General features: G+C 43.4%; 1 protein-coding gene across 1 annotated transcript in view; it reads right to left on the bottom strand.

The window, feature by feature from the left end:
• Positions 1-8743, bottom strand: part of LOC136753801 (adhesion G protein-coupled receptor L1) — a 77085-nt gene extending 68342 nt beyond the window's left edge. The window contains exon 1 of the mRNA XM_066710192.1: positions 8734-8743. Within this exon, the coding sequence (XP_066566289.1) occupies positions 8734-8743 (10 nt within the window). The remainder of the gene's footprint in view (positions 1-8733) is intronic.
• Positions 8744-25342: the final 16599 nt, after the last annotated feature.

Raw genomic sequence — 25342 nt, forward strand, 5'->3', positions numbered from 1 at the left:
CCCTTATGCAAGTCATTTTACCACAGGAGTTTTGCAGTTTTAACATGTGGTTTTACTGTGGTTTTACCATAGTTTATACAGTTTTCCTCTGGGTTCAGCATGCCTTTACTACATTGAATCCTAGGAATACCATAATACACAATGATACATCTTTTTAAGGCATGCTGACTATGGTAGACCATGGTTCAATCACAGAAGAGGGCCGTAAAGAACAGTGAAGAACCCACAGTAAAACTATTGTACAAACCTTAGAAAATACATGTTAAAAGTGCAAAAACCCTCTGGGAAATGTGCTAGGGTAACCTTGCTTAAGGGTAGTTGAGGAGATTTTAGAGAAGGGCTCATATTCTGAGAGTCTCAGAATGGAAAATGGAAAAAAGTGTGTGTGGAGGGGGCAGAATTTTAAGTATAGGATTCCTCGGATGGAAAGCAAAAAGTTTTTCAAGTCAGGAGAAGCTGTGAACGTTAAAACATATAGAAATCAAATAAAATAAATAAAATAAAGTGAAAAATAAAAATAGGGCAACAGTTATTTTTTAGTGGACCACATAAGAGTGTCAGCTTAATGCTCTGCTTTAAAATCCCATCAGGCATCACTAGTGGAGAAGCAAGCAGCCTGTGAGTCTGGACTCAGACTTTTATACAGCCAGCAAGGGGCATCTAGGCTGGAGTAATACAGTGTGACATGGGCTGCAATGGGCAGCCAAACTGGCACCACCTAAGGGCCTGGGGCTGTCTAGTTGCCCCGGCTGTGAGCCCTGGAAAAGAAAGTGTCTGGCATCCCGACTGGGCACCACCACCAAGTTTCACACTGCAGCCCTGTCTGGCTCTGAATACGCTTTTGTCCTCTTGTTTTTTTTGTTATATAATGAGCCGAGAAGCAGTCTCGCAAGTCTGTTCTCCAGTCTGTCTGGGAAGGAAAGATGAGGCAGGCATGCAGGCAGGCACGTGAAGCCGCATCCGTCTGTATCGGACAATAAGCCCCAGGTCACTGATAAAAGCGCTAGCCTGGGCTTCTCAGCTCACTGAGCGATTTCTCCATGATAGCACGGGACACTTTCAGAGGCCAGCATGTTCTCATGTCAAAACAGACCTCACCTCTTTGAACAAGTCCAACACAAAGTATTACACTTATCACACTGCAAAAGAGTATCAACCCATCGATAACTGCAACCCAACAGAACTGCCAACCCCCTTTTACTGAGTCACTCCTACTAACGTCTGTGATCAGGCAAATTAACCAACTTTTCTTACAGCTGATGATACAACTGCATCATATTGGATATAGAAGGGGGGAGCAAAAAAAAAAAAAAAATCCTCAGGCAGGTGTGAAAGAGTTCAATACAGGAAGGACATGGTTGAGATGTGACCGGCAAATGCAATCTTGTGTGAAAACTCAATGAAGAACACATTTTATAAACTGACATCACACTTACGGGAAAGTAAGTGCTCCCTAAAAGGCAACCTGGTCACTTCACCTGACTCACTGGCTCCTCAACTCAAGCCTCCCAGCAACGTTACTCAAGCTCCCCCCCCCCAACACCAGCACCTTTTCTCTGGTAGGCAAACTTCTGGACCCTTCAGGACGAGTACAAAAGCTCAACATTTTCTACTTATGAAGTAAATTACTTATTTTCCAGAAACCTTATTTAATAATAGCCACGTTTAGGGTTAATCATTGCTTCCCTGGACTTTACTGTACTGCCATATCATCACGTTGTGCTCCAGTCAACCTTTATAAGGGACGATTAGCCATCCCATACAATGCAAACATCTGCCAAGGAATTCCAATCAGCACAAGGGAGGTTCCGCCATCAATTTAACATCAATTAACAACACTCCTGCAAAAACAGACCCTTTACAACTACTGCATCCCAACAACAGTGCCATCACCTTGCATTCTTCTGTGCAAGGCCTTCAGAGTCAGATAGCCATTTAAAAGCAAAGCCAGGACAGGAACTGGGGATTTTTTTTCATGGGGAGTGTCATCAATGTGTTGCTGCCGTTTTAAAACCCTCTTGAGAGGTTTAAATTCCACAGCCTGGTTGGCTTAGACACCCTCCTTGAAAAAACAATCCCCATCACCGCATATCTATCAACTTAAAAGGCCCCCCGTCCGACCTGCTTTAGATATGATTATGAGGAACGCACTCCCTTTTGCTTTTCCTTCGACCCCGTGCTGAACGAAATTAGTTCGCTTCATCATCGCCCATCACTGGCGTGTCAACCGCTGGCCGGATTTGAGAGCAGGCTGGGGGCCCATTAAAAGCACGATGCTCCTAACCTTATTGACTCCCTAATCAAATCACTCCCTGTCCGAGAGCAGATCCGCCCGTGTTAAAGCACTACAGGGAAATGGCTCTAGATTGATTATCCACTGGTTTGTTGCCAGCGTTTGACTCAGGTCCCCAATGATCAGACCAGAGTGAGAGGCCCACAGTCAGACATACAAACACTACTCAACAGTTTCCCTGTGTACAAAACTTTCCAGGTTCACTTCTGCTCCCATTGGTGCTGCATTGTTTAAAATAAAAATGCTGCTGCCAGAATATAACTCCTCTTTATTTCTCTGTTTAATGAAGTGTTTGATTTATTCTAAACATCTGTCCGTTTTGTTCACCACATACAGAGCACTGCAAAAACAACCAGGTGCTTACAGCAGTGGGCTTGTCTCCATTGTCAAAAGTTACCCCGAAGATGGCTGCTTTGATCAGCAACAATGAGTACAACCAATCAGGAAAAAGAACTTGACTCTGCTTTGTGACATCATCGAGCAGCTTAAATGTGGCAACGCTGAGATTATACAACCTCAAACTGGCCCGTATTATTAAACAGCTGCCAGATGTGGGCTAGACCTTGATCCATTTTTGAAGGAACATTACAGGCCAGTGCCACAAAAACAGGGTGCTTGGTGGTTTAAATACAATTAGAGTCTCCAAAGAATGTGTTTGCTGCCGTCTGATGATCTCACAGTACGGATGCCATTCTGTTTACACGGCAGCGGTGTTTGAGTGCGGAGCCACACTGTCAATCGAATGCGTTTTGGGGCTGCTATAAAATGCAGGCCTTGATCTTGTTGTCTGTTCTTCATAAAGGCAGCTGTAAAACCAGCATTTCCTATTGCTTTAAACACAGCGCTGTCAACATTCACTGCTGCACTGTAGTGGACCTTTAGGTTACATTTGACTGTGCTGTGATTCAATTTTCCCGTTGTGTTTTGCTGAGCCTTGCACTATTGTTTTTTTCTTTCTGTTTTTCCCTGTTATTATTATTTTCATTTCCAATGCCTGGAGCAACCTAGCAGATCTGTTCAATAATTGCCTTAGCTTTAATTAAATACAGATGTACGCGATGCTTGTTTTAAGTTCAGGTAGTTATTGTTGTGGTTTCAGCAGTTTTGTTTGTGTGTGTTTGTACGTGTGTATATTTCCTCTGGTTGGTTATTGCAGACGTGAGCTAAATTCTGGTGTGGATTCAAGTGAGGGACTGAATAATAAAATACAATTGCTTCGGTCTGGTTTCTGTAGCACTAGACTGAGCACTCTATCTCCAAGGAAGATCAGAATGGGGCTAAGCTTTCTGAGCGGTTGTGGAGCCGGCCTGACTGGATTGGACTTGAGCCTGTATCTCACGCCCCCCCACCTGAGCACTGGTTAATCAATACAGGCCCTCGCAAATTTAAGTGTCACTCCTTGAATCAGTATCAATCTATAGCATTCCTAGGAAACAACATCCAAATCATTTCACTGCAACAGGTAAGGCAAAAAAAGGAACCGGCGGGAAAAACACACCTGATAGAAGATCTAGGATCTCAAACAAGATTTGTGTGGAACACAGGAGCGAGGCCCTGTGACGTTTAAATGTGAATCTCAATCACCTGACCTGGCTGGCGATTCCAAAACTTCCAACTGTCCGTCTAGCCTTTTCTGTGCAAACCATATAAGACTGCCGAGCAATCAACACTAGCTAAGCACAACATGAAGGTTGCTATAAAGGATATAGTGTTTAGCATAACCGCCAGGAACAGGCATTTCGTCCTTGTTAAATGGGTAAAAACAGAAACAACCCAGCTGGCACACTGTGTTCTGGCAGCGTTGTGTTAACAGAGTCGTTAATGTGCTCTGCTTGTGGCACAATGACGTTGCCTGCACGCTTTCATAGGTCCCTCTCTAGATGAATACATATCCAGAGCAATTGTATTATTTTGCATTCATGTATGCAGTATATTTTGTTTACATTTTTAACGGTCCCTATTCCTTGTATTTTGATATCTGTGTTTCTTAATCTTCCATGCAGTTATTTGTGTCAATTTATAACGTTTTTGATGTACAGATTGCTGGTGCCATGACATCAGTTTGTTCTGATTTCACATCATTGCAGTGTTGCCACAATGTTATTTCTTTAGCTGGGAACGTGCAGAATACTGAAGCCAGAGATATCATTGTTAATTGGATTCCTCGGTTTTCTCAGAGCACTGTATCCAAAACTTTACATAGAATTACTGCAATAAAGAACAGGACTGGCTGAATAAAAAAGAAAAAGAAATACTAAATTACTTAAATAATTCCTGTCACTTTTATGAACTAATTAATTGATGTTCAAGGGAGTTATATATTTATTTCAAGACATAGCATCTGTTTTTTTTTTTTAATTAATGAGTTATTTATTAATCAGACCTGATACTGTGCCATTTGAGCTTTTTTCTAATTAAAATGCCTAATTAAAGGCTTTATTTAAGCATTACCTCTAAATGTATTAGTTGGAGAACAGCTCTAATTGTTCCTCATTATTAGGAGGGCATATTTTATAAGACGCCACTAGCTGGCATGTTGATTGCCTCGTCATTCTTCAGATTCGCTTCATTGGAAAGACTTGATTGATAGCTTTGGGGTTTTCTTTAGCATTATTTTTGGACTAGAACCTTGGAAATCTTGTCATCTCCTTCCACTCGGGAGTTTCTAAACCTCACCGTACAAGAGGAGAGCAGAAGTGCAAACTTTTCAGGACAAACAGGCACCACGTCTGTAGTGGATTTTTTCAGCCTGGTCAAGAGGTCTTATTAGAGTAGAGGCCTCCAGCCTTCATCCTGGTAGAGTCTCTTTCATTATCACCAGAAGCAATTTAATTCCCTTAAACAGGAATTTAGGAAAATCTAGTGATTTCAAGATCATTTGAAAAAACTTTTGACTTTCCCTCCTGGAGCTGAAGTCCCTTAATTAAGTTAATTGATCAAGAAGTAACATGTTTTCCCAGTCTTAAGGTATATGTGACTTGGGAGGCAGCCAATAAAACTAACTGGATCACTGCTGGATTGGAGGAGCATTATATTAGAGTCCTGTCTGTTTGGGTTGAGGATTATAGGTAGATGAAATGTTCAAACTCCAGCGATTGGTATTGTCATCATGGGCCAAAAAATCCAGCTGGGGTTCCCCTTGTCTCCTTTGGCTCCGTCAACCCCGATTCTCCCAGGGGCACAAAACTCACTCTGTTAGTGTTGAAGGCAAGAGGAGACAGGACGTGCTAAAAAATGTGTCCGGGGCAAGAATGCTGTTTCACTTCCTCTGAAAAAGGGCTCAGAATTTACATCTGCTCCCTGGTGTCACACTCTACTGGCCGTGACCTGCACATGACAAAGGTCCCATAAGAGAAGAACATTCTACGGCACAAGAAGGATCCCACAGTCCATCAAGTTGGTCTCAGTGGTGGATGGCTGTACAGTCTTTGACAGCTTGCTCACAGTTCACCAACGCTTCAATCTGTCTTGTTCTAGATAATCCATTTTGATCTTGGCAAGAAATGGCTACAATCTCCACTGTTATCTGGACGGGGATATCCCCCCTGCAGAATTTCCACCAAGGGTCTTGCGAAGACCATGGCTCAGTCAGTGTCCATATAGCATCTATTTGTCCTGTGGGACTTGATACCACCATGTTGTGGCATATAGATCTTGGTGGATCCTACAGCAACCTTGCAGGGCCCTCTGTCTGGGACAGGATACTGGCAAACACTGATAACAGCCTAAAAATACAGGCCTCTCCTGATAGCACAACTCTCTGGATATCCCCCAAGACAGCTCTAGAGATCACTGCCTCAAGAAAATGGGTCCATTCCTTATTTTTTGAAGAATCAAAAGGCCCTCTCCATGAATTAACAAGATGACAACTGGGTAAAAGACAAACGTGGAGTAAAAATAATAACTGATTTCCTGGGATGTGCTGGAGATGTGCAGATCTGCAGCATCCGAAATGGGTCTGACAGATCAGGGCCAGTTGCTTCAGCACAGCCGGTAAGAAGACTGGCTCAGGCCAGCACACAAGCGAACAGGATGGAGGTGGATGGGTGGGTGGGTGGCTGATAGAGGGTCCAGTCTTGTGTGATAATAGTCACTTCTTGGCACGAAAGACTGGGGGATATCTTGGGTGCGTCACCAAACCATGCTGTGGCTGGTGGTGCCAACAGGATCGTCAGCAACCGCAACAGAGTCTTGGATCAAGAGGCAGCCTGAAACTTCTTGTTCCCTTGTGGAGACGGACGTGTTAATTGCTCCAGTTCTTTCCCCGGGACTATGATGTTGTCGACACTAAAGCTGACACTGGGCTTTTGCTATTTACGTATTTACATATCTCAGAGAATCCGTTTGACACAACAGGTTGAACATGACTTGCTGGGCTCTATGTCGCTGTCATTTAATTCCTCCCACCCCCCTCGGTTTCTTTCCCTGCAAATGAGAAATTTAAGACCCTCGTCTGGACCTTTATGTATAACTGCGGTCTATTAATCTCCCTTCTCTCCTACAAAGCACGACTCTTAAAGTGTCCAAATCAGCACACGATTGGATGATCTTGTTTTTATGCTACAAAGAGGGCAAACCAAAAAACATATAATCCAGCTCTCTTCCACAGTCACTGAGGTCTTACTGTGACGGCTTAATAGAACACATATTTTGTGAGTGTGTCCGGCACTGCCATTTCAATCTTGGTTAATTTGCGTCATGTTTGAAAATCGAGGCATTTATTCCACACAGATATGCACAACAGGCCAAGTTAACATGCCTCCAATAATGCCAGCCTAATTCCCATCAATTGTCCTGGCCCAGCAGTGATAGCAATTCATCTGTCTTTGTTTATTGGAAAATCGGCATATATAACCATAACTGCCTTACGACCTGCACTGACTACTGAGCCGGATGCAAGAATGGTTTCTGCACTTATAACCTCCCCCATGGCTTTAGAGACAGTGGCCAACTTCTATGCCGTGCCACACTTCCTCAAAGATGTTTTATTTTACATAAGGATCCTCGCCTGAAGATATCACACCTGTCACCTATAAGTGGGATTAAGATTGGATTTCATTCAGTGTTGGAGCAAACGCTAGACTTTTAATTCCCTTTCTCAGGAAAATAGGAAAACAAGAGACAAGAACAAACAACGCAAAACACCCCAGATCTGTTTGCCTATTAAAAGCAGACACTTGGGGAATCTCAAACTGTGATGACGAGATCGCAAATCACTGGTCGGTTCAAGTTCATGCGAGTTAGTCGATAATTTGAATTTGGAACAGCTCTTCTTCCTGTACGTCTGTAACTGCAACCCAAGTGTAAGTGGCTTATCTACTTCACAGCATCATTAAAATCTGTTATGCTGCCTATTTCCCTAGTTGTGCATATACAATTTCTAACTAAATGGGGAGAAGGTGAGGTAAGGCATCTAAATAGAGCACTCCAGGTCAGATCCAATGGGATGGACCCTTTAGCCAGAAGTACTATAGCTCCACAGTTCACAGGAAATAAATGCAGCTTTGGCATTTTTATTCACTGCAGAATAAACCAACATCAATGCTGCCAATAACTGCTTATAACCAGACCGCTATTGGTACTGGTGTCACCCTGCCCTTACCTCTCAAACAGCTCACTGGAGACGCCAATATAATCAATCTAAACCCTTCCCCTCCACATACATGACTAAATGTGATATCTGGGGCAAGCAACCGGGCTTAGATGCACCGTGCTATCTCACACACACAGTCACAGCTTGTGCAAAGTGATCTCTACTCTCTTCCCACCCCAGCTGGGCAGAGGTATAGCTGACTGCTGGACACATACCAGCCTAGCTCTGTGTGTGTGTGTGTGTGCGTGTGCGTGTGCGTTTCTTTACTTCTGCTAGGATGGCCCCCTGACTGCAGGAAGATAAAGAAAGGATCAGCAATGGACTCCTTCTGTTAATGAGGTTGATGAGGGCTACATTACAGCGATCTGGGGCGCCACCGCGAAGCAAGCACGCTCGGTTTCATGAAGGGCAGATCAGCACACAATGGAAGAGAACCGCTCGAAAGTGCAAGTGTCAGATTTCAGCGCCAGGTCACTTCCAAGAAACGGGAAGGTTTGGGGGTTCTGGACCCGCTAATCGAGGGACCCCATCCCAATAGTGACACCGCTGCCGTACCGCTTTTGAGTATGGTCCTCTCAATTGTCTGGCCAACCCAGCTAGAAAAATGGCAGGATCTCTTTGGGGGGGGGGTCAAGCTGTGTGGACTACAGGGCAGTCTTGTTCTGATCAGCTTACTGCTAAAGAGAGATAAGCCACAGCCCTGTGAGCCACTTAAGGCTGCAGATGATTTCTCAGCTCCCTCGTCTGTTACAAGCACTTTGCGGACAGACTTCGCCATTGGGCAGGCCTCTGGATCAGGTGATTGTGAGAAAGCCAATGAGGGGTTTCCTCCCCTTGCCCCGCCTACCTCGAAGCATGGCTATAGGGAGGAAATGGGAACTACTGCTCTATCTTGGCTCATCTCAGCACAGTGAACCCTATACTGGAAGCACTGAGTAAGGCCAGGCAGGTAGATCTCCTTCTGCTGGGCTCTACAGCTGCTCGGTAGGGGAGGAGGGTGTTAAACGAAGCGGTGGGCTGGGTTTGCTCCCGATCAGAGTACCCCCCAGGCCTGCTGAGACCGCAAGTGTGAGCGTTGGGCCTTCCAGGGGTATTGGAAAAACACTGGAGGGGGGAAACAAAAATCTATCAAAGCGACACACAAACAGAACAAGCCGTGGTCTGTGGAATAAGAGTCATCAGGATGAGTCACTGCTCCCGGAACGGACAGCCGCGAAGTGCTCGCCAGCTCAGTAGACATTTTAGGGGTTTCATTCTCTCTTTCGTAAAAGCAAAAGCAAGTGGCTCGTCTTTAAAAGTCAAAGGGAAATGTTAATGGTTGAAGGTGCCTGGAGTAGAAAAACAAAATCTTTCAACAGCCCATATTTATATATATATTTAAATACAAACATATATTATTATTATTATTATTATTATTATTATTATTATTATTATTATTATTATTATTAATTTCTTTTTCGACTTACAAAATATAAGTGCAATACAAAGTGCAATAATACAAAGCAATTCAAGGCATAATAATACATAATAATACATTTTACACACACACACGCACACACTCACACTCACACTCAAAGAAACTCACAGACACACACACAAACATGTTACACAGATGTACAGTTATAGGTACTAACGCACACATGCAGGGTATTGATCAGGCTCCTAGCAAACAGCTAAAGGCTAATAATAAGAACAATGATAATAATAATAATGAATCACCATAACAAATACCTACATCAACTTCACCCAATCCCAGATTGCTTGAAAGGTAATCTGCAGGACCAACAAGCAGCTACACACGGCGGCAGAGCTCGAGGGTCTGTCCGTCACACTGAGCACACACCTAGAGAGAGGAATTTAACCCCTCGGACCCGGGCCGGAGCTGTCCAGAGGGCCGCCCCTGCCATTAGGCCGACCTGTACCCGCAAGTGAGGAAAGAGTTGTGCCAACTGGGTTCTAGTCATCAGCCGCCCCCTTGCTTGCATTTGTGCACTTCCGTCAGCAGAGGGCAGCATAAACACTTTCCCTAGATGCCGAGATTCCTTCTACACTTTCGGTCTCACCTGTACTTTACTAGGCAGTTTCTGAACAATGCGTGTGCGGTGCGGAATGGCAGGTGGAGGGGTGGGGTGGAGGAGGGGAGGATGGGAGCAGGGGGCTGAAGGGCATTTGTGATGAACATCAGCAGTGCAGGCTGTTATCAGCGAAGAAGTTGGGATGTTTAATAGCGAAGAAGTTGGGATGTTTAATAGCGAAGAAGTTGGGATGTCTAATAAAAGGAAAGGGGCATGACTTTGGGTGATAAGAAGAAGAAAAGAAAAAACATTTACATAAAAAGGTCAGGGAGGAAATAAAGAAATACAAATACAAAAATTGATTTGGATTGATTTTGCAGAAGGTCTTAATACAGACAGGCAGGGCCTTGTGACGAATTAGGGAGGTCAATTCAAACTGGGGGGGGTGGGGGAGGATGTAAATCCTTGTCACACTCTGTAACCAATCGGTAAGATGACAGAGTCATGGCTGTAGCTCTTCCACAGAGAGAGAGCGAGAGAGAGAACAAGAAATAGAATGCGAAGCAGCTCAAGAAAGGATGCAGATAAGGCAAACTCTAAAACCCAAAAACAGAACCCGCTGGTTCTCAGCCTCTGATACCGAGAGAAAAGCCTGGGTCAATCTTTAGACAAGTCCCTCCACCCTCCCCCCATGCAGAGAACTACAATCCAGTCTTCTAGTCCCAGAATTCCTGCTGGAATACTGGAAGAATAGCAGGATTAATTCAGAGGAAAGACCTCAGACACAATACTAGCTATGCACACATTTCTTTCTGTGCTAAAACCAATGCATCAGTAAAAGCTAAGGCCATACTAAAATCTCAGTTCAATTTTTTTCTCCACTCCCACAATCGATTCACAGCTGAGACAATACTGTCTTTGAGATTTGAGCCCCACAATTGGGCGTCCGGCTTTACCGCAAAGCAGTTTGAACTCAAGCTGGCCTCAGACATGAATTGGGCTACTGTAGAGAAACCATTGTGTCACTGACACATATTGACATTTCAGTATTCCAGCCCCTACTGAACCCACTTCAGTCTCACAAAGCGTGAACTTGGGCTCTGATGGACAAAACCACAGACCCTTTACTTCAACTTCAACCAAAAGGCCAATGATAGGTACGTCAGTTTTTCTATCTTTCTCAGAATTTACAATCTGTGGCATTCTCTAAATGTCATGTCCACTGTTTTCATGAATCTCAAGCAGATACCTCTAGATTTCCAACTATGGTGAGGTGTATTCTCATTAAATACACCAATATATTATTATTATAAAATGGAATCATCAAGTAAATGCTGTTAATTAAGCAACAGCAACAATGCCACTAAAATGTTAAACTCAATACGTCTGAGTTGGATCCCCTTCAGATATACAACTGTGGATTATTTCAAGAGAATTTCTAAAGCTCAATTTTATTTGTCCTCCTTGTTCAGTTTGTTCTAAAAGCACTTCACCTGAAGTGAGGACGTGCTGTACTGATGGTTTTAAGCAGCCATGTGATTCAAAATCAATATGAAGGACTGGTTTAGGATCATTACTTTTGAGAAGGCAAGGGCGGTGAGGTGTATTAAAAAAAACAACAACAATGTAAATCTTGGGCTGTTTAAGTCGCTGGCAAATGTCTGTACCGAGTCGGTTTCATACTGCGAAGCTTGGCTGGCTGTGGGAGAATGTATAATGACTGGTGTGGTTCTACTGGTAAAATCGCACAGGCTGGGTTGAGAGGCTGGAAGAAAATACAAATGAATTAGCCAGTATGTGTGTGTTTCCTAAATATCTAACATGGGAATTATTTTGAGGAATCCCGGACAGAGATTTTTCACAGCTTTTTTGAATCCAATCGTGGCTCAAATCTGAGGGTGCCAAATACTGTAAATATAAAGAAAACTGCCCTCTCCCCACCCCCCATAAAGTGGCATCCATTACACCTTTGTCCTTTAACAGTTACCTTTTCCATCACTATCTGACAACTCATGTTAGCATCAAAGTTCAAAAGTCCTTGACTGGGTATACAGGCTGATATTCTGGAAATACTGCACCAAAACCACAGCAGCAACTTTGCACTTTCATTTATCTGCATGATATTTTTCTAATTTTCCCCCAAAGCCCCCAGAGTGATTTCCAGGGAGTTGCAAAACAGAACCTCGTCAATGACATCTGAAGCCATTTGGGTGTGGGGGGAGTTGTAAAATGTCATTCAAATATAACTCTGCTTATATACAGTGAGGGAAAAAAGTATTTGATCCCCTGCTGATTTTGTACGTTTGCCCACTGACAAAGAAATGAGCAGTCTATAATTTTAATGGTAGGTGTATTTTAACAGTGAGAGACAGAATAACAACAAAAAAATCCAGAAAAAAACGCATTTCAATCAGCAAGATTTCTGGCTCCTAGGTGTCTTTTATACAGGTAACGAGCTGAGATTAGGAGCACTCTCTTAAAGGGAGTGCTCCTAATCTCAGCTCGTTACCTGTACAAAAGGCACCTGTCCACAGAAGCAATCAATCAATCAGATTCCAAACTCTCCACCATGGCCAAGACCAAAGAGCTGTCCAAGGATGTCAGGGACAAGATTGTAGACCTACACAAGGCTGGAATGGGCTACAAGACCATCGCCAAGCAGCTTGGTGAGAAGGTGACAACAGTTGGTGCGATTATTCGCAAATGGAAGAAACACAAAATAATAAACATTATGCTTTGGGGGTGTTTTTCTGCTAAGGGGACAGGACAACTGCACCGCATCAAAGGGACGATGGACGGGGCCATGTACCGTCAAATCTTGGGTGAGAACCTCCTTCCCTCAGCCAGGGCATTGAAAATGGGTCGTGGATGGGTATTCCAGCATGACAATGACCCAAAACACACAGCCAAAGCAACAAAGGAGTGGCTCAAGAAGAAGCACATTAAGGTCCTGGAGTGGCCTAGCCAGTCTCCAGACCTTAATCCCATAGAAAATCTGTGGAGGGAGCTGAAGGTTCGAGTTGCCAAACGTCAGCCTCCAAACCTTAATGACTTGGAGAGGATCTGCAAAGAGGAGTGGGACAAAATCCCTCCTGAGATGTGTGCAAACCTGGTGGCCAACTACAAGAAACGTCTGACCTCTGTGATTGCCAACAAGGGTTTTGCTACCAAGTACTAAGTCGAAGGGGTCAAATACTTATTTCCCTCATTAACATGCAAATCAATTTATAACTTTTTTGAAATGCGTTTTTCTGGATTTTGTTGTTGTTATTGTCTCTCAGTGTTAAAATACACCTACCATTAAAATTATAGACTGATCATTTCTTTGTCAGTGGGCAAACGTACAAAATCAGCAGGGGATCAAATACTTTTTTCCCTCACTGTACATTTGCATAATGTATAGTACAATATAGTTCAATTGCCTGCACATGTGATTGGCTTTTGTATTTCTGTTGCCCAGTCACCCCAAATCTAATGATGCTCCCCCCAGATGTTGGCAGGCCATGTTATCTGGGTTGAAATACAGGTTTTAAAAGATCATCCACTTCTATGGCATAATCCATGTCTAGCAGTCCGCAGAGCCACTGGATTTCTGTCTCTGCAGGGGGTTTAGTTTTGTACTGAGAGCTAGGCACATTGTTTTGCAGCAGGCATCTTCTTGGAGTTAAAATAAAAGCCATGTGAAGTAAATTGCTCAGTTTCTAAGACATTCTAACGCTGCGGAGCTCTGAGTCAGCTTCACTGTATTTTCGTGGGGATTATTCAGCTCAGCGTCTATATTAGAGCACTGTGGTGGACATTGGGCTATCCTGACCAGTACATTTGTCTTTCTATTGTTCAAACCTGCCCCAGTCCAAGGTCAGAGTTCTTTTAATGGGTATTTATAGCTGTTTATAAGCATGTACAGGTAGTGGACAAAAACATGTCTGTGTATAAAGCTTGTCCCTCTGTCCCTGACCAAGGTGCTGAAAGTCTGATGCCAGTGAGGCAGACTCCAGTCCTCGGTGTGCCTCTGTCCGGGGTGCTGAAATGCCTCCGGATCTAATCCCAGTGCCGCTGTCCAGAGTGCTGATTTCTTTGCCCCTGTCAAAGGTCCCGAACTGCAAGATCTGCAACTAAGTCACCCTGGAGCCAGCTCTCCTCTCTATTTGGTATCAATGAGAAGCATATAATTTGCCATGAATCTAACAAATTAAATCAACAGCTGTAACTCCAGGTTCCTTTCCCAGAAGAAAAACTAACCAAAAAAATAAAAAAATAACAGCAGATATCAAAGGTCCCTGCGGAGGGATTGTTACTCTTAAGCTTTGTTAACTTGGTGTGTCACGGTGGGTGTGGGCAGCTTGTGCACTGGATTAATGTTCAGCGCCTTTGGGTCCCCTTCAAATGACACTATACTTACTGAAGAAAACTGTGCTCAAGAACAGTTATAAATAATAAATAAATAAATAAATCTTGGTACTAAACTTGGTATTTAGTCTTCTTATAGATGAATCCCTAGTTTGCCGGCTCTAAAATATCAGTTGTGTAGTCTCAGTGTTGCAATTTTACATTCACCAAATCCCTTAGCAGATATGAAAATATAGCGCATGTTTGTTTCCAGAATATCAGGCCTGTAGGTCATATAGAAATGGTCCATTCCTGACAACATATGGCAGCAGTGCTTTTACTTGTGAACGTACAGTACAGTAAGAGGGAGGGTAGAGATGGAATGGCTGCTCCAATTCAACAACTTCAATTCCGTCTTCAGATTTAGCATTAGCTCAAAGCATTTCCCTTACAACCCCCCCCATCCCTGATCCCCCCAGATCACCTCTGATGGTACAGTACTTCAGCCAGTCTGTGTTCCTAAACAAAACCGCAAACAGAAGCAAAATACATCCCAAGAAACAAAAGCAATCAAATCAACAGACACGCCAACACAAATTTATCATAAAGAAAGAAAGAAACAATAAGTAAATATATATATATATATATATATATATATATATATACACTCATGTATATATATATATACTCATATATATATATATGTGTTGGAAGGGATAATAGGGGAGGTTAGGGCACATGAGGATAGGGGGAAGGACGAGGGAGGTTTGGTGTTGCATGAAAATCCAAAAACAATAAACACAAAAGCAGGAAATCAAGATATTGTGAAACGAAACACGAGTTCAAAGGTCAGAGGAAAACGCTGAGGAAGCGACGGAGGGCGGTAACATTCTGTAGGAGGGAGGAAATCATAGCTGGTGGGGATCGAATGTGGGAGTTGGAAAAGAAAAAAAGTCAACTGGGGAAAAAAAAGAAAAGAAAAAGATAGATACATAAATATACACGAAGACAGAGAGCGGGAAAGAAAAGAGAGACAGGGTATAGAGAAAGGACGAGGTTGTGGTCGTTTGCAATGACATGTTCCCGCTGACATGTTATCACTTGAAAAAGTGTGGGGCGTAGGTCACAATATTACTGTTCTGTACATCTTCCCCTGTAATTTTATACTTCTCTTTAAGATGAGCATTCAGATTACACCTGTAAACTATTCTGTTATTCTAATCTTCTCTTACACTGCAGTTCTGTTTCTTTGAAATGTGTAGTGGATTTTTTTTTAATATGGTGATTTTGCAATTCAAGGATAACATCTCTATAAATCATGTTGTGTGTTAGCATTTGTTAAACCCATATGTCGCTTTGGATGAAGATGTCTGCTAAGTCATTAATAAGAAGAATAATTTAGTATCGCTTGCTTCACGCTTAAAGATGGTGAAAAAGTGGAAGAGTGAAAGAGACAGTAGACAATCCCAGCAGGGTAGAACGGGGGGCAGGGCTGAGGTGCTTGGATTTTGTTTTGGTTCGAAACGGTCAGCGCTTGGTTGTCATTGCAGGTGACCTTCAACCTCCCGACTGCAGACGCACGCCAGAATCAGAGCAACAAACAAAAGCAAAAACCAAACAAACTGAACGCAACACACTGACAAACACACATACAAACAAACAAACAAAAACAGGGGAAAAAGTCAACAAGAGGGGTAATTATATACAAAATAATAAAAAAAGAGTGGCCGAAGGTGATTGGTTGAGGTAGGCCCAGAGAACCTGGAACTGGTTGCCATGGAGACATGAGAGATTAGAAAAAAAGGAGCTGATTGGATGAGAGGTTTGGAGAGAAGATACAGACACACTGAAGCACCCGAAATGATTGGAGGAGGTTGAGAGAGGTTTGTTGACTGGACTGCATAACACAGTGGGGTTTTTTATTATTTTTTATTTTTTTTATTATTAATATAAAAATACTAAAATGAACAAAATAAAAAACAGGGAATCATCCTAAAGGAAGCAAAGGAAAAAGGGGGAGAGAGAATGAAAGAGAGAGAGAGAGAAAGAAAGAGAGATCTAGAAAAAGATTCACTGGAAAGACCAATTGTGGATAAGCAGGAAGTCAAGCCATTGAGAGACAATCGGAAATTAATAATCGTGTAGAGAGGTGTGTTAAACTGAGGAAAAAAATCTTGCAGTCAGGGAAGGAAAAAAATAAAATAAGAACTTGAACCCAGGATAGTTAGAAAGAGAAGAAAATGATGTATAGCAGCAAGTTTTTTTATGTATTTAATTTTTTAGATGGATTTAATTTGGGTTCAAATTTCAATTGGATTTCAGTTTTTTTCCCCCTTGGGTTGTGTGTTGTGAGTGTGAGTGTGTTTTTGTGTGTGTGCGTGTGCATGTGCATGTGCATGTGCGTGTGCGTGTGTGTGTTGTGTGTATAGAGAGCGGGGTGGGGGGGGTGGGGGGGGCGGGCGGACGGGGATTGTACTGCCGAAAACTAAAAAAGACCAATCTGGAAGAATTTCAGAGTCTTGGTTATAAGAGAGAAATAGAAAAAAGAGAGAGAGAAAAAGAGAGGGAGAGAGTAGGGGAAGGGAGGGGGAAGGAGGGAGATTGACATCAAACATGAGCACAACACAAGGTGCTGGGTTTGGAGAAGGGGAAGGGGGGAAGGGAGGAAGAGAAGGGAAGAGGCGGGAAGGCGGAAAAGGGGGGAGGAGGAGGAGGAGGTTTGGGTACGGGACGGGGGAGCTGTGGTTTTATGTTCATTTGTGGTCTTTACCTTTTTGATCCACTTCTATTCAAGCATCGGAAAAAAGAGAGAGAAGAGAGAGAGAGAGAGAGAGAAAAAAAAACAGAATGAAAGAAAAAACAGGTGCAAGGAAAAAAAGAGAAAATTGAGATCAAATAAAAGGCTGTCCTTTTTAATAAAAAAGTTTTGTCAGGTTTTTTATATTTATATTTTTCTTTCCTGAGGGATGGGGTGGGGGTTAAATCCTTGGACCTCTTTGTGGCAAGGTGGAGAGAGGGACTGGGATCAACTGGGATTTAGAGTTTGTGGGATTAAGATTTTTATGGGTAACTTATTAACCGGCTTTAAACATCACCACCCCCTCCCCCATCCCCCCACACTCCACACCCCCACCACTTCTCCTCCCAAATCCCCACCCTGAACCCTCAATCCTGCACCCCCTTTCTCCCGGGAGCTCCACTCCGGCTCTGTCCCGTGCTTAACCTGGAAAACAGAAATGTACGCGGATTAATTCTCTCCGTGCATCACTGTAAAAGGAGGAATAAACTGAGGAAGAGGAAGAGAGAGAGGAAGAGGGGAAGAAAAAAGAGAAGATGATAAAGTCAGTGTAGAAGGGTGTGGAAAAAAGCACATTTCAGAGTCTGGTTACAGTCATATGGGGACAAGGTCAAATTAAAAGCGCAAACTCAGTGGTAACTCCAGTTCAAGCTATGTCCCTGTGTACCTATTCACACTGGAGTATTTTCAGGATGTTTCTGAATGTTTGCTGAAATTAAATGTTTGTCCTCGTGTGAATTGGCCCATTTGTGTGTGTGTGTGTGTGTGTGTGTGTGTGTGTGTGTGTGTGTGTATTCACTGTGTCAGTGCAGTGTTGGAGTTAACAAATTGCTGCAGTCGAGGAAAGGGTGAACAATACTTTTTGGGGGGCTTCAGTTGGTCTTTTCTTATTTAGGTTTGAAGTCAGGGAGATGTGAAATCTTGACCATGAGGAACTGTACGCACTACACAGCCATAAGATAAGAGGGGAAAGTGAATTCTGCCAGTTAACCCCACTCACACGAATGCTTTTTAAGGCCTCCCTTTGATGCAATGAAAAGCAATGTATTTATTTATTTATTTATTTGGTTTTATGTAACCCGTCTGTGTTCTAGAAGCCAGCCCTGGCATCTCCTTTAATTTATTCAGCTTCGTCTTTCTTAAATAGAAACTTTCCATTCCTGTCTCTGTAAACTTCCCTTCACCCTCGCGTGTAGATAAACCTAGCTGCGATTTTTAATCTTTCTAAATCCAGCCTCAGTCTCGCTCTCTCGAGACCCCCACCCCTAAAGCTGTCTAATTCTTCCAGCGGTTGCGGCGCTGATCTGGCCTAACGCAAAGGGATACCGGAGGGGGAAAAACACCTCCTGAAAAACAGGGGCTCTCTGGGGGGAGATGCAGTCAAAGCCTAGGAATGGAAGTGCAGAGGGACTTTTAATAGCCTGCCATGTTGATACACGCCAAGCAGACAGAAATATGGGTACGGGCGGGGGAGGGTGGAAGTGTTGCCAGAGATTTGCTGTAGCCCCCACAACAGAGCGCCTAAACACCCTCCCTACAGACTGCACTGATTAACCAGAGCAGTTTCCTTTAGTTTTCTCCAAATTATCAAGACAAAACAGGGGTCCTCCATAGCGCATGTCTTCAAAGCCACCCACTCATTTGTGCACCACTATCCCAGAACGCCCCTCAGCCCCCAGCAAGTCCACCAATAAGAGGATTTGATGCAGCTGGTGAAATTAAAAAATAAAAACAAAAAAATCCACAACCTCAACCTGCAGGAGCTGGAGAAGCCACAGGGAGGCACTGGTGTGTGGAGAGCTTAGGATCGTCCAGCTGACTTCTCCTACCCACCTCACCCTGGCATACTACCTACCAGCCCTCCTGGCTAAAGCGGTCAATAGCATAGCCAGGACCAGAGAAAAGCTGTGTCTGGGCAGTGAGGTCACTTCCTGTTCTTACTGGACGCACCAATCAGGTGAACAGCATGTGTTGTGTATTATCAGTACACAATTACTGCATATTCACCAGGAAGTGGCAAACTAAACTGTAAACTGATAGAAATTCACGGGTCATCAAATACTGTCAGGGCAGCACAGTAATAAAGTGAAGTTGTGACAGCCCAGATTTATAGACTCCGGGGGAAACTGTAAAATAAGATAAGCCTACATTGCAGAGACATATTCGCAAATAAAATGTTGAGTGAAACGTTTTTTTGGTTACTTTAAGTTAAGTGAACCTCATACAATCGCACTTGATGTAAGTATGCAGACAACATTTCTGGGCAACAACCGGAGAACATTCACGACCCCGTGTGGTCAGGGGTCATACATTTCTACAATGTTTCTTAAACTACAGTACTGTGCAAAAGTTTTAAGCAGGAGTGAAAAATTGCAGTAAAGTAAGAATGCTGTCAAAAATAGACGTTATTAGATTATATTTATCAATTAACTAGATGCAAACTGAGTGAACAGAAGAAAAATCTCCATCAAATCCACATTTGGTGTGACCACCCTTTGCCTTCAAAACAGCATCAGTTCTTCTAGGTACACTTGCACACCTTTTGAAGGAACTCGGCAGGTAGGTTGGCCCAAACATCTTGGAGAACTAACCACAGCTCTTCTGTGGATTTAGGCAGCCTCAGTTGCATCTCTCTCTCCATGTAATCCCAGACAGACTCGATGTTGAGATCAGGGCTCTGTGGGGGCCATACCATCACTTCCAGGACTGCTTGTTCTTCTTTACACTGAAGATAGTTCTTAATGACTTTTGCTGTATGTTTGGGGTCGTTGTCATGCTGCAGAATAAATTTGGGGCCAATCAGATGCCTCCCTGATGGTATTGCATGATGGATACGTATCTGCCTGTATTTCTCAGCATTGAGGAGACCATTAATTCTGACCAAATCCCCAACTCCATTTGCAGAAATGCAGCCCCAAACTTGCAAGGAACCTCCACCATGCTTCACTGTTGCCTGCAGACACTCATTCGTGTACCGCTCTCCAGCCCTTCGGTGAACAAACTCCCTTCTGTTAAAGCCAAATATTTCAGATTTTGACTCATCAGTCCAGAGCACCTGCTGCCATTTTTCTGCACCCCAGTTCCTGTGTTTTCATGCATAGTTGAGTCACTTGGCCTTGTTTCCACGTCGGAGGTATGGCTTTTTGGCCGCAAGTCTTCCATGAAGGCCACTTCTGACCAGACTTCTGCGGACAGTAGATGGGTGTACCAGGGTCCCACTGTTTTCTGCCAATTCTGAGCTCATGGCACTGCTGGACATCTTCCGATTGCAAAGGGACGTAAGCATGATGTGTCTTTCATCTGCTGCAGTAAGTTTCCTTGGCCAACCACTGTGTCTACGGTCCTCAACGTTGCCCGTTTCTTTGTGCTTCTTCAGAAAAGCTTTGACAGCACATATGGAAACCCCTGTGTGCCTTGAAATGTCTGTCTGGGAGAGACCTTGCTGATGCAGTATATCTACCTTGTGTCTTGTTGCTGTGCTCAGTCTTGCCATGGTGTATGACTTTTGACAGTGAACTGTCATCAGCAACCTCACCTTGTTAGCCGAGTTTGGCTGTTCCTCACCCAGATTTATTCCTCCTACACAGCTGTTTCTGTTTCAATTAATGATTGTGTTTCAACCTACATATTGAATTGATGATCATTAGCACCTGTTTGGTATAATTGTTTAATCATACACCTGACTATATGCTTACAAAATCCCTGACGTTGTGCAAGTGCACCTAGAAGAATTGATGCTGAGGCAAAGGGCGGTCACACCAAATATGGATATGATTTAGTTTTTCTTCCGTTCACTCACTTTGCATTTTGTAAATTGATAAATAAATTAACGTCTATTTTTGAAAGCATTCTTTCACACCTGCCTAAAACTTTTGCACAGTACTATACAACCTCATGCAACATGGCCTGGAAGATGTGCAATAGCTGGGTGAAAGTGTAAATGAAGCCTTGCACCTTTGCGGAAATTAATACTGGTGCTTAGTCACCGGTAACACTGATGAGCTTGCTCACTATACCAGCTGCCAATCAGCACGGGGGGTCAGCTGATTTGATAGGGAGATAAGAGAAAAGCTGGAGATAAGCTTTTGAACACATGCATGAATGGCAAAAAAACACAATATGAGTAATACTAGAAAACAAAAATGTTACAAGCTATTATCTGTGATTCCGATTGTTGCCTTGGTGGAGGTGAAATCTGAAAGTCTTGTGTTCCAGTGACTTTATAGCCATTTGGTTCACTGAAGCAGGGAGTGCAGTGCCTTAAAGATAGAACAAACTGCCTTGTGTGATGTCAACCCATGCACCTGGGAGCGGAAATGACTTTGCAAAAGACTATTAAGACCGTAAAGTTACATTTACCTGCAGGAAGAACACATGATCTAATTCTCTCTTCTAATTAAGGATCCAGGTAAGTGTCGAGGGAGAGAGGGAGGGAGACAGAGAGAGAGACGGGGGTGGTGGCTGTTTTGAAGCCAGTGACACCTGGGAGAGCAGAATCCCAGTTAAAGCAGCACAGATTAGCAACTGCTGTCTATCTGCTAGGGCCGACACTAAGCCAGTAATTATCGCCTGCCTGCCAGCCTGCCTGCCTGCACCCTGTAATTTTTTCCCCCATGTCTGCAAGGTAGCTTGCAAGTCAAAACTTGTTCCTGTTAATCTCTGGCTTTTTCCTTTTTTTTTTTTTCCATAACACCAGGGAAGAAAACAAATTGGTACAATACAAGCACTTGTTTAAAATCCCAATCCCTCCTCCTTCTGCACCACGCTTATGTTCTGGTTTTATTATTTTATTTTTCAAACATTTTAACCCTCTAAATATGTTATCGGCGAGTTGAATCCGCTTGCTGCTACACCCGATCAGAGAAAGCGTCTGTCCTGTCTGTGAGTCCCACCCTGCCAGTCCCACAGCTCAAACACCTGAGCTCGAGCATCGTGGGAGAGGACTGGCGCAGCTCTCACTAGAACACTGCGGAGCTCACCGGCGCCCTGGTCAGATGCAGGAGTCGCTGTTGGCATGAAGAAACCCTGGCAGACAATTACTCACTGCCCCCCCACCCCGTGGAGAATCCTGCTCCCAGTGGGCACTCACAGTCTGAGGTGTAGGCACAAAATATATTACTTGAGATAAAAGCCAGTTTTAGACGTTTATGGCTTTGCCACATCTATTGCAAAGCCCTGGCCTTCCCAGTTGGTAAGCGTGTCAGCCATGGCACAAATAGAAGAAATCTTGCCAAATCAGATTAGTATTTTGAAAAATTACCCTGGATTCACCGGGATAGAGTAAAGATTTAAATTGTCAGCAGATAAGTCTGGTCCCTGAAATGGCTTATGTGTCTAATGAGATTTGGATCTGGAATTTGTGTCTTCTACACAAGAGAACAGGAAAAGGACAGCAGATCTGAGCGTTGAGTGGTCCATGTCTTCAGACTGAGGAAATTTTAAATTGCTCAGTAATCTTTTTTATTTTCTGCTTGCTACCACATATGCTCCAATGTCTTGAGGATAGACTTTGGCCATGTGGAGAGATTCCCATAGCAATCAATGGGATTTGTTTATCCTCCTCGCAGGTCTGAGAGCGTGCAAAGAGAGGAGCTGTAAAGCACTAAAGTGAAAATGGAAATAAAATAAAAATAGTTCCTGTGCTCTGAAGGATTTACGGATTTGGGGAACGAAAGAAAAGCAATGTTAGCAGAAAAGATTTTTTCTTCTTCTCAGCGTTTGTGCCTTTTTAAAATAGTGCTGTTCGAAAAAGTAAGGCTGGGATTGGTAGTTGTGATGCTTTAGGCGGTTTGGGGAAAATAATTCTCCCCAAAGCTCCCCCCGCCACCACCTAATGCACTCTCAATCCAATTAATCCTTTCATAAAGAGAGATTGCTGGGCCACGCTGTGTGAGAGGCGGTGAACGTGCATGTCTGAAAGATGCACAAAAAATTAAAATATAAAATAAAATAAAAATTCAGGCTGTCTAATATCTTAGAAGAGAGGATTACACATGATAGCCTACATTAGAAAAGGCAAAGCATTTTTCAAAATCCACATTTTTGACCTTGTCCAAGACTGTGATACGTGTTTGATTAGTTTTCGAACTGTAAAGGATTACATGTAATATTTCACAAGAGGTCTCTACACCCAGCAGGTGGAAAACCATACTTTGGCATGAAACCTTAGAGGCTTTATCCAGGAAGTCGTGAGCAGTTAACACATTCAAGGATCAATCTGCTCTTAACGTGTTCACCAATGGTCTACAACCCTGGAGTGGGAGGGCCTCTGATCTGGTTCTTATTGGTCCAATGGAAATGTTAATTATTGATCATTTTTAAAAAGTACAAGCCACAAAAATAAGTTTGATGTACTTTTGATATTTCCTGGCTGGCTCTGGTATTGTATGCTTTTCTGTGTGCATGTTTATGGCTATGCATCTGTCCAATCTTCCATCTCCTATATCCGCTTCGTCCAGTATAAGGTGTTGGTAAGCAGGAAGTTGAGGGTACACCCCTGGGAGGGACCCCAGTGCAATGTGGGTGTTTATGCTTTGATCAAAATCCACATTGTGCTTATATACAATGCTGTACAGAGCTCTGAAATGACCTGACGCAGCTGACAGGATATGTCTAATAAAAAAACCTAATAAAATTAGAAAAAAAATCGTCTCTAACCGGCTCAACAATTTTACCACAACATGAATGATTCAGAAGGAAGTGTTTGGACCTCTTTGTAAATTGATGATTCGTCAAACCTGAGGGACCGGTGTACCCTGGGCTGGTGACTCATGAACTAGACCAAAACACTCTCCTGGCTGGGAAAATAAAGTGGGGAGTTGTATCCATGTAGCACATTTAGATTTAATATTTAGAATAAAGCTAAACATACACAGTGAGGGAAAAAAAGTATTTGATCCCCTGCTGATTTTGTATGTTTGCCCACTGACAAAGAAATGATCAGTCTATAATTTTAATGGTAGGTGTATTTTAACAGTGAGAGACAGAATAACAACAAAAAAATCCAGAAAAACGCATTTCAAAAAAGTTATAAATTGATTTGCATGTTAATGAGGGAAATAAGTATTTGATCCCCTATCAATCAGCAAGATTTCTGGTTACCAGGTGTCTTTTATACAGGTAACGAGCTGAGATTAGGAGCACTCTCTTAAAGGGAGTGCTCCTAATCTCAGCTCGTTACCTGTATAAAAGACACCTGTCCACAGAAGCAATCAATCAATCAGATTCCAAACTCTCCACCATGGTCAAGACCAAAGAGCTGTCCAAGGATGTCAGGGACAAGATTGTAGACCTACACAAGGCTGGAATGGGCTACAAGACCATCGCCAAGCAGCTTGGTGAGAAAGTGACAACAGTTGGTGCGATTATTCGCAAATGGAAGAAACACAAAATAACTGTCAGTCTCCCTCGGTCTGGGGCTCCATGCAAGATCTCACCTCGTGGAGTTTCACTGATCATGAGAACGGTGAGGAATCAGCCCAGAACTACACGGGAGGATCTTGTTAATGATCTCAAGGCAGCTGGGACCATAGTCACCAAGAAAACAATTGGTAACACACTACGTCGTGAAGGACTGAAATCCTGCAGCGCCCGCAAGGTCCCTATGCTCAAGAAAGCACATGTACAAGCCCGTCTGAAGTTTGCCAATGAACATCTGAATGATTCAGAGGAGAACTGGGTGAAAGTGTTGTGGTGAGGTGAGACCAAAATCGAGCTCTTTGGCATCAACTCAACTTGCCGTGTTTGGAGGAGGAGGAATGACCCCAAGAACACCATCCCCACCGTCAAACATGGAGGTGGAAACATTATGCTTTGGGGGTGTTTTTCTGCTAAGGGGACAGGACAACTGCACCGCATCAAAGGGACGATGGACGGGGCCATGTACCGTCAAATCTTGGGTGAGAACCTCCTTCCCTCAGCCAGGGCATTGAAAATGGGTCGTGGATGGGTATTCCAGCATGACAATGACCCAAAACACACAGCCAAGGCAACAAAGGAGTGGCTCAAGAAGAAGCACATTAAGGTCCTGGAGTGGCCTAGCCAGTCTCCAGACCTTAATCCCATAGAAAATCTGTGGAGGGAGCTGAAGGTTCGAGTTGACAAACGTCAGCCTCGAAACCTTAATGACTTGGAGAGGATCTGCAAAGAGGAGTGGGACAACATCCCTTCTGAGATGTGTGCAAACCTGGTGGCCAACTACAAGAAACGTCTGACCTCTGTGATTGCCAACAAGGGTTTTGCCACCAAGTACTAAGTCGAAGGGGTCAAATACTTATTTCCCTCATTAACATGCAAATCAATTTATAACTTTTTTG

This window comes from Amia ocellicauda, chromosome 7 (genome assembly GCF_036373705.1).
Source record: "Amia ocellicauda isolate fAmiCal2 chromosome 7, fAmiCal2.hap1, whole genome shotgun sequence".
NCBI classification, from domain to species: Eukaryota; Metazoa; Chordata; class Actinopteri; order Amiiformes; family Amiidae; genus Amia; species Amia ocellicauda.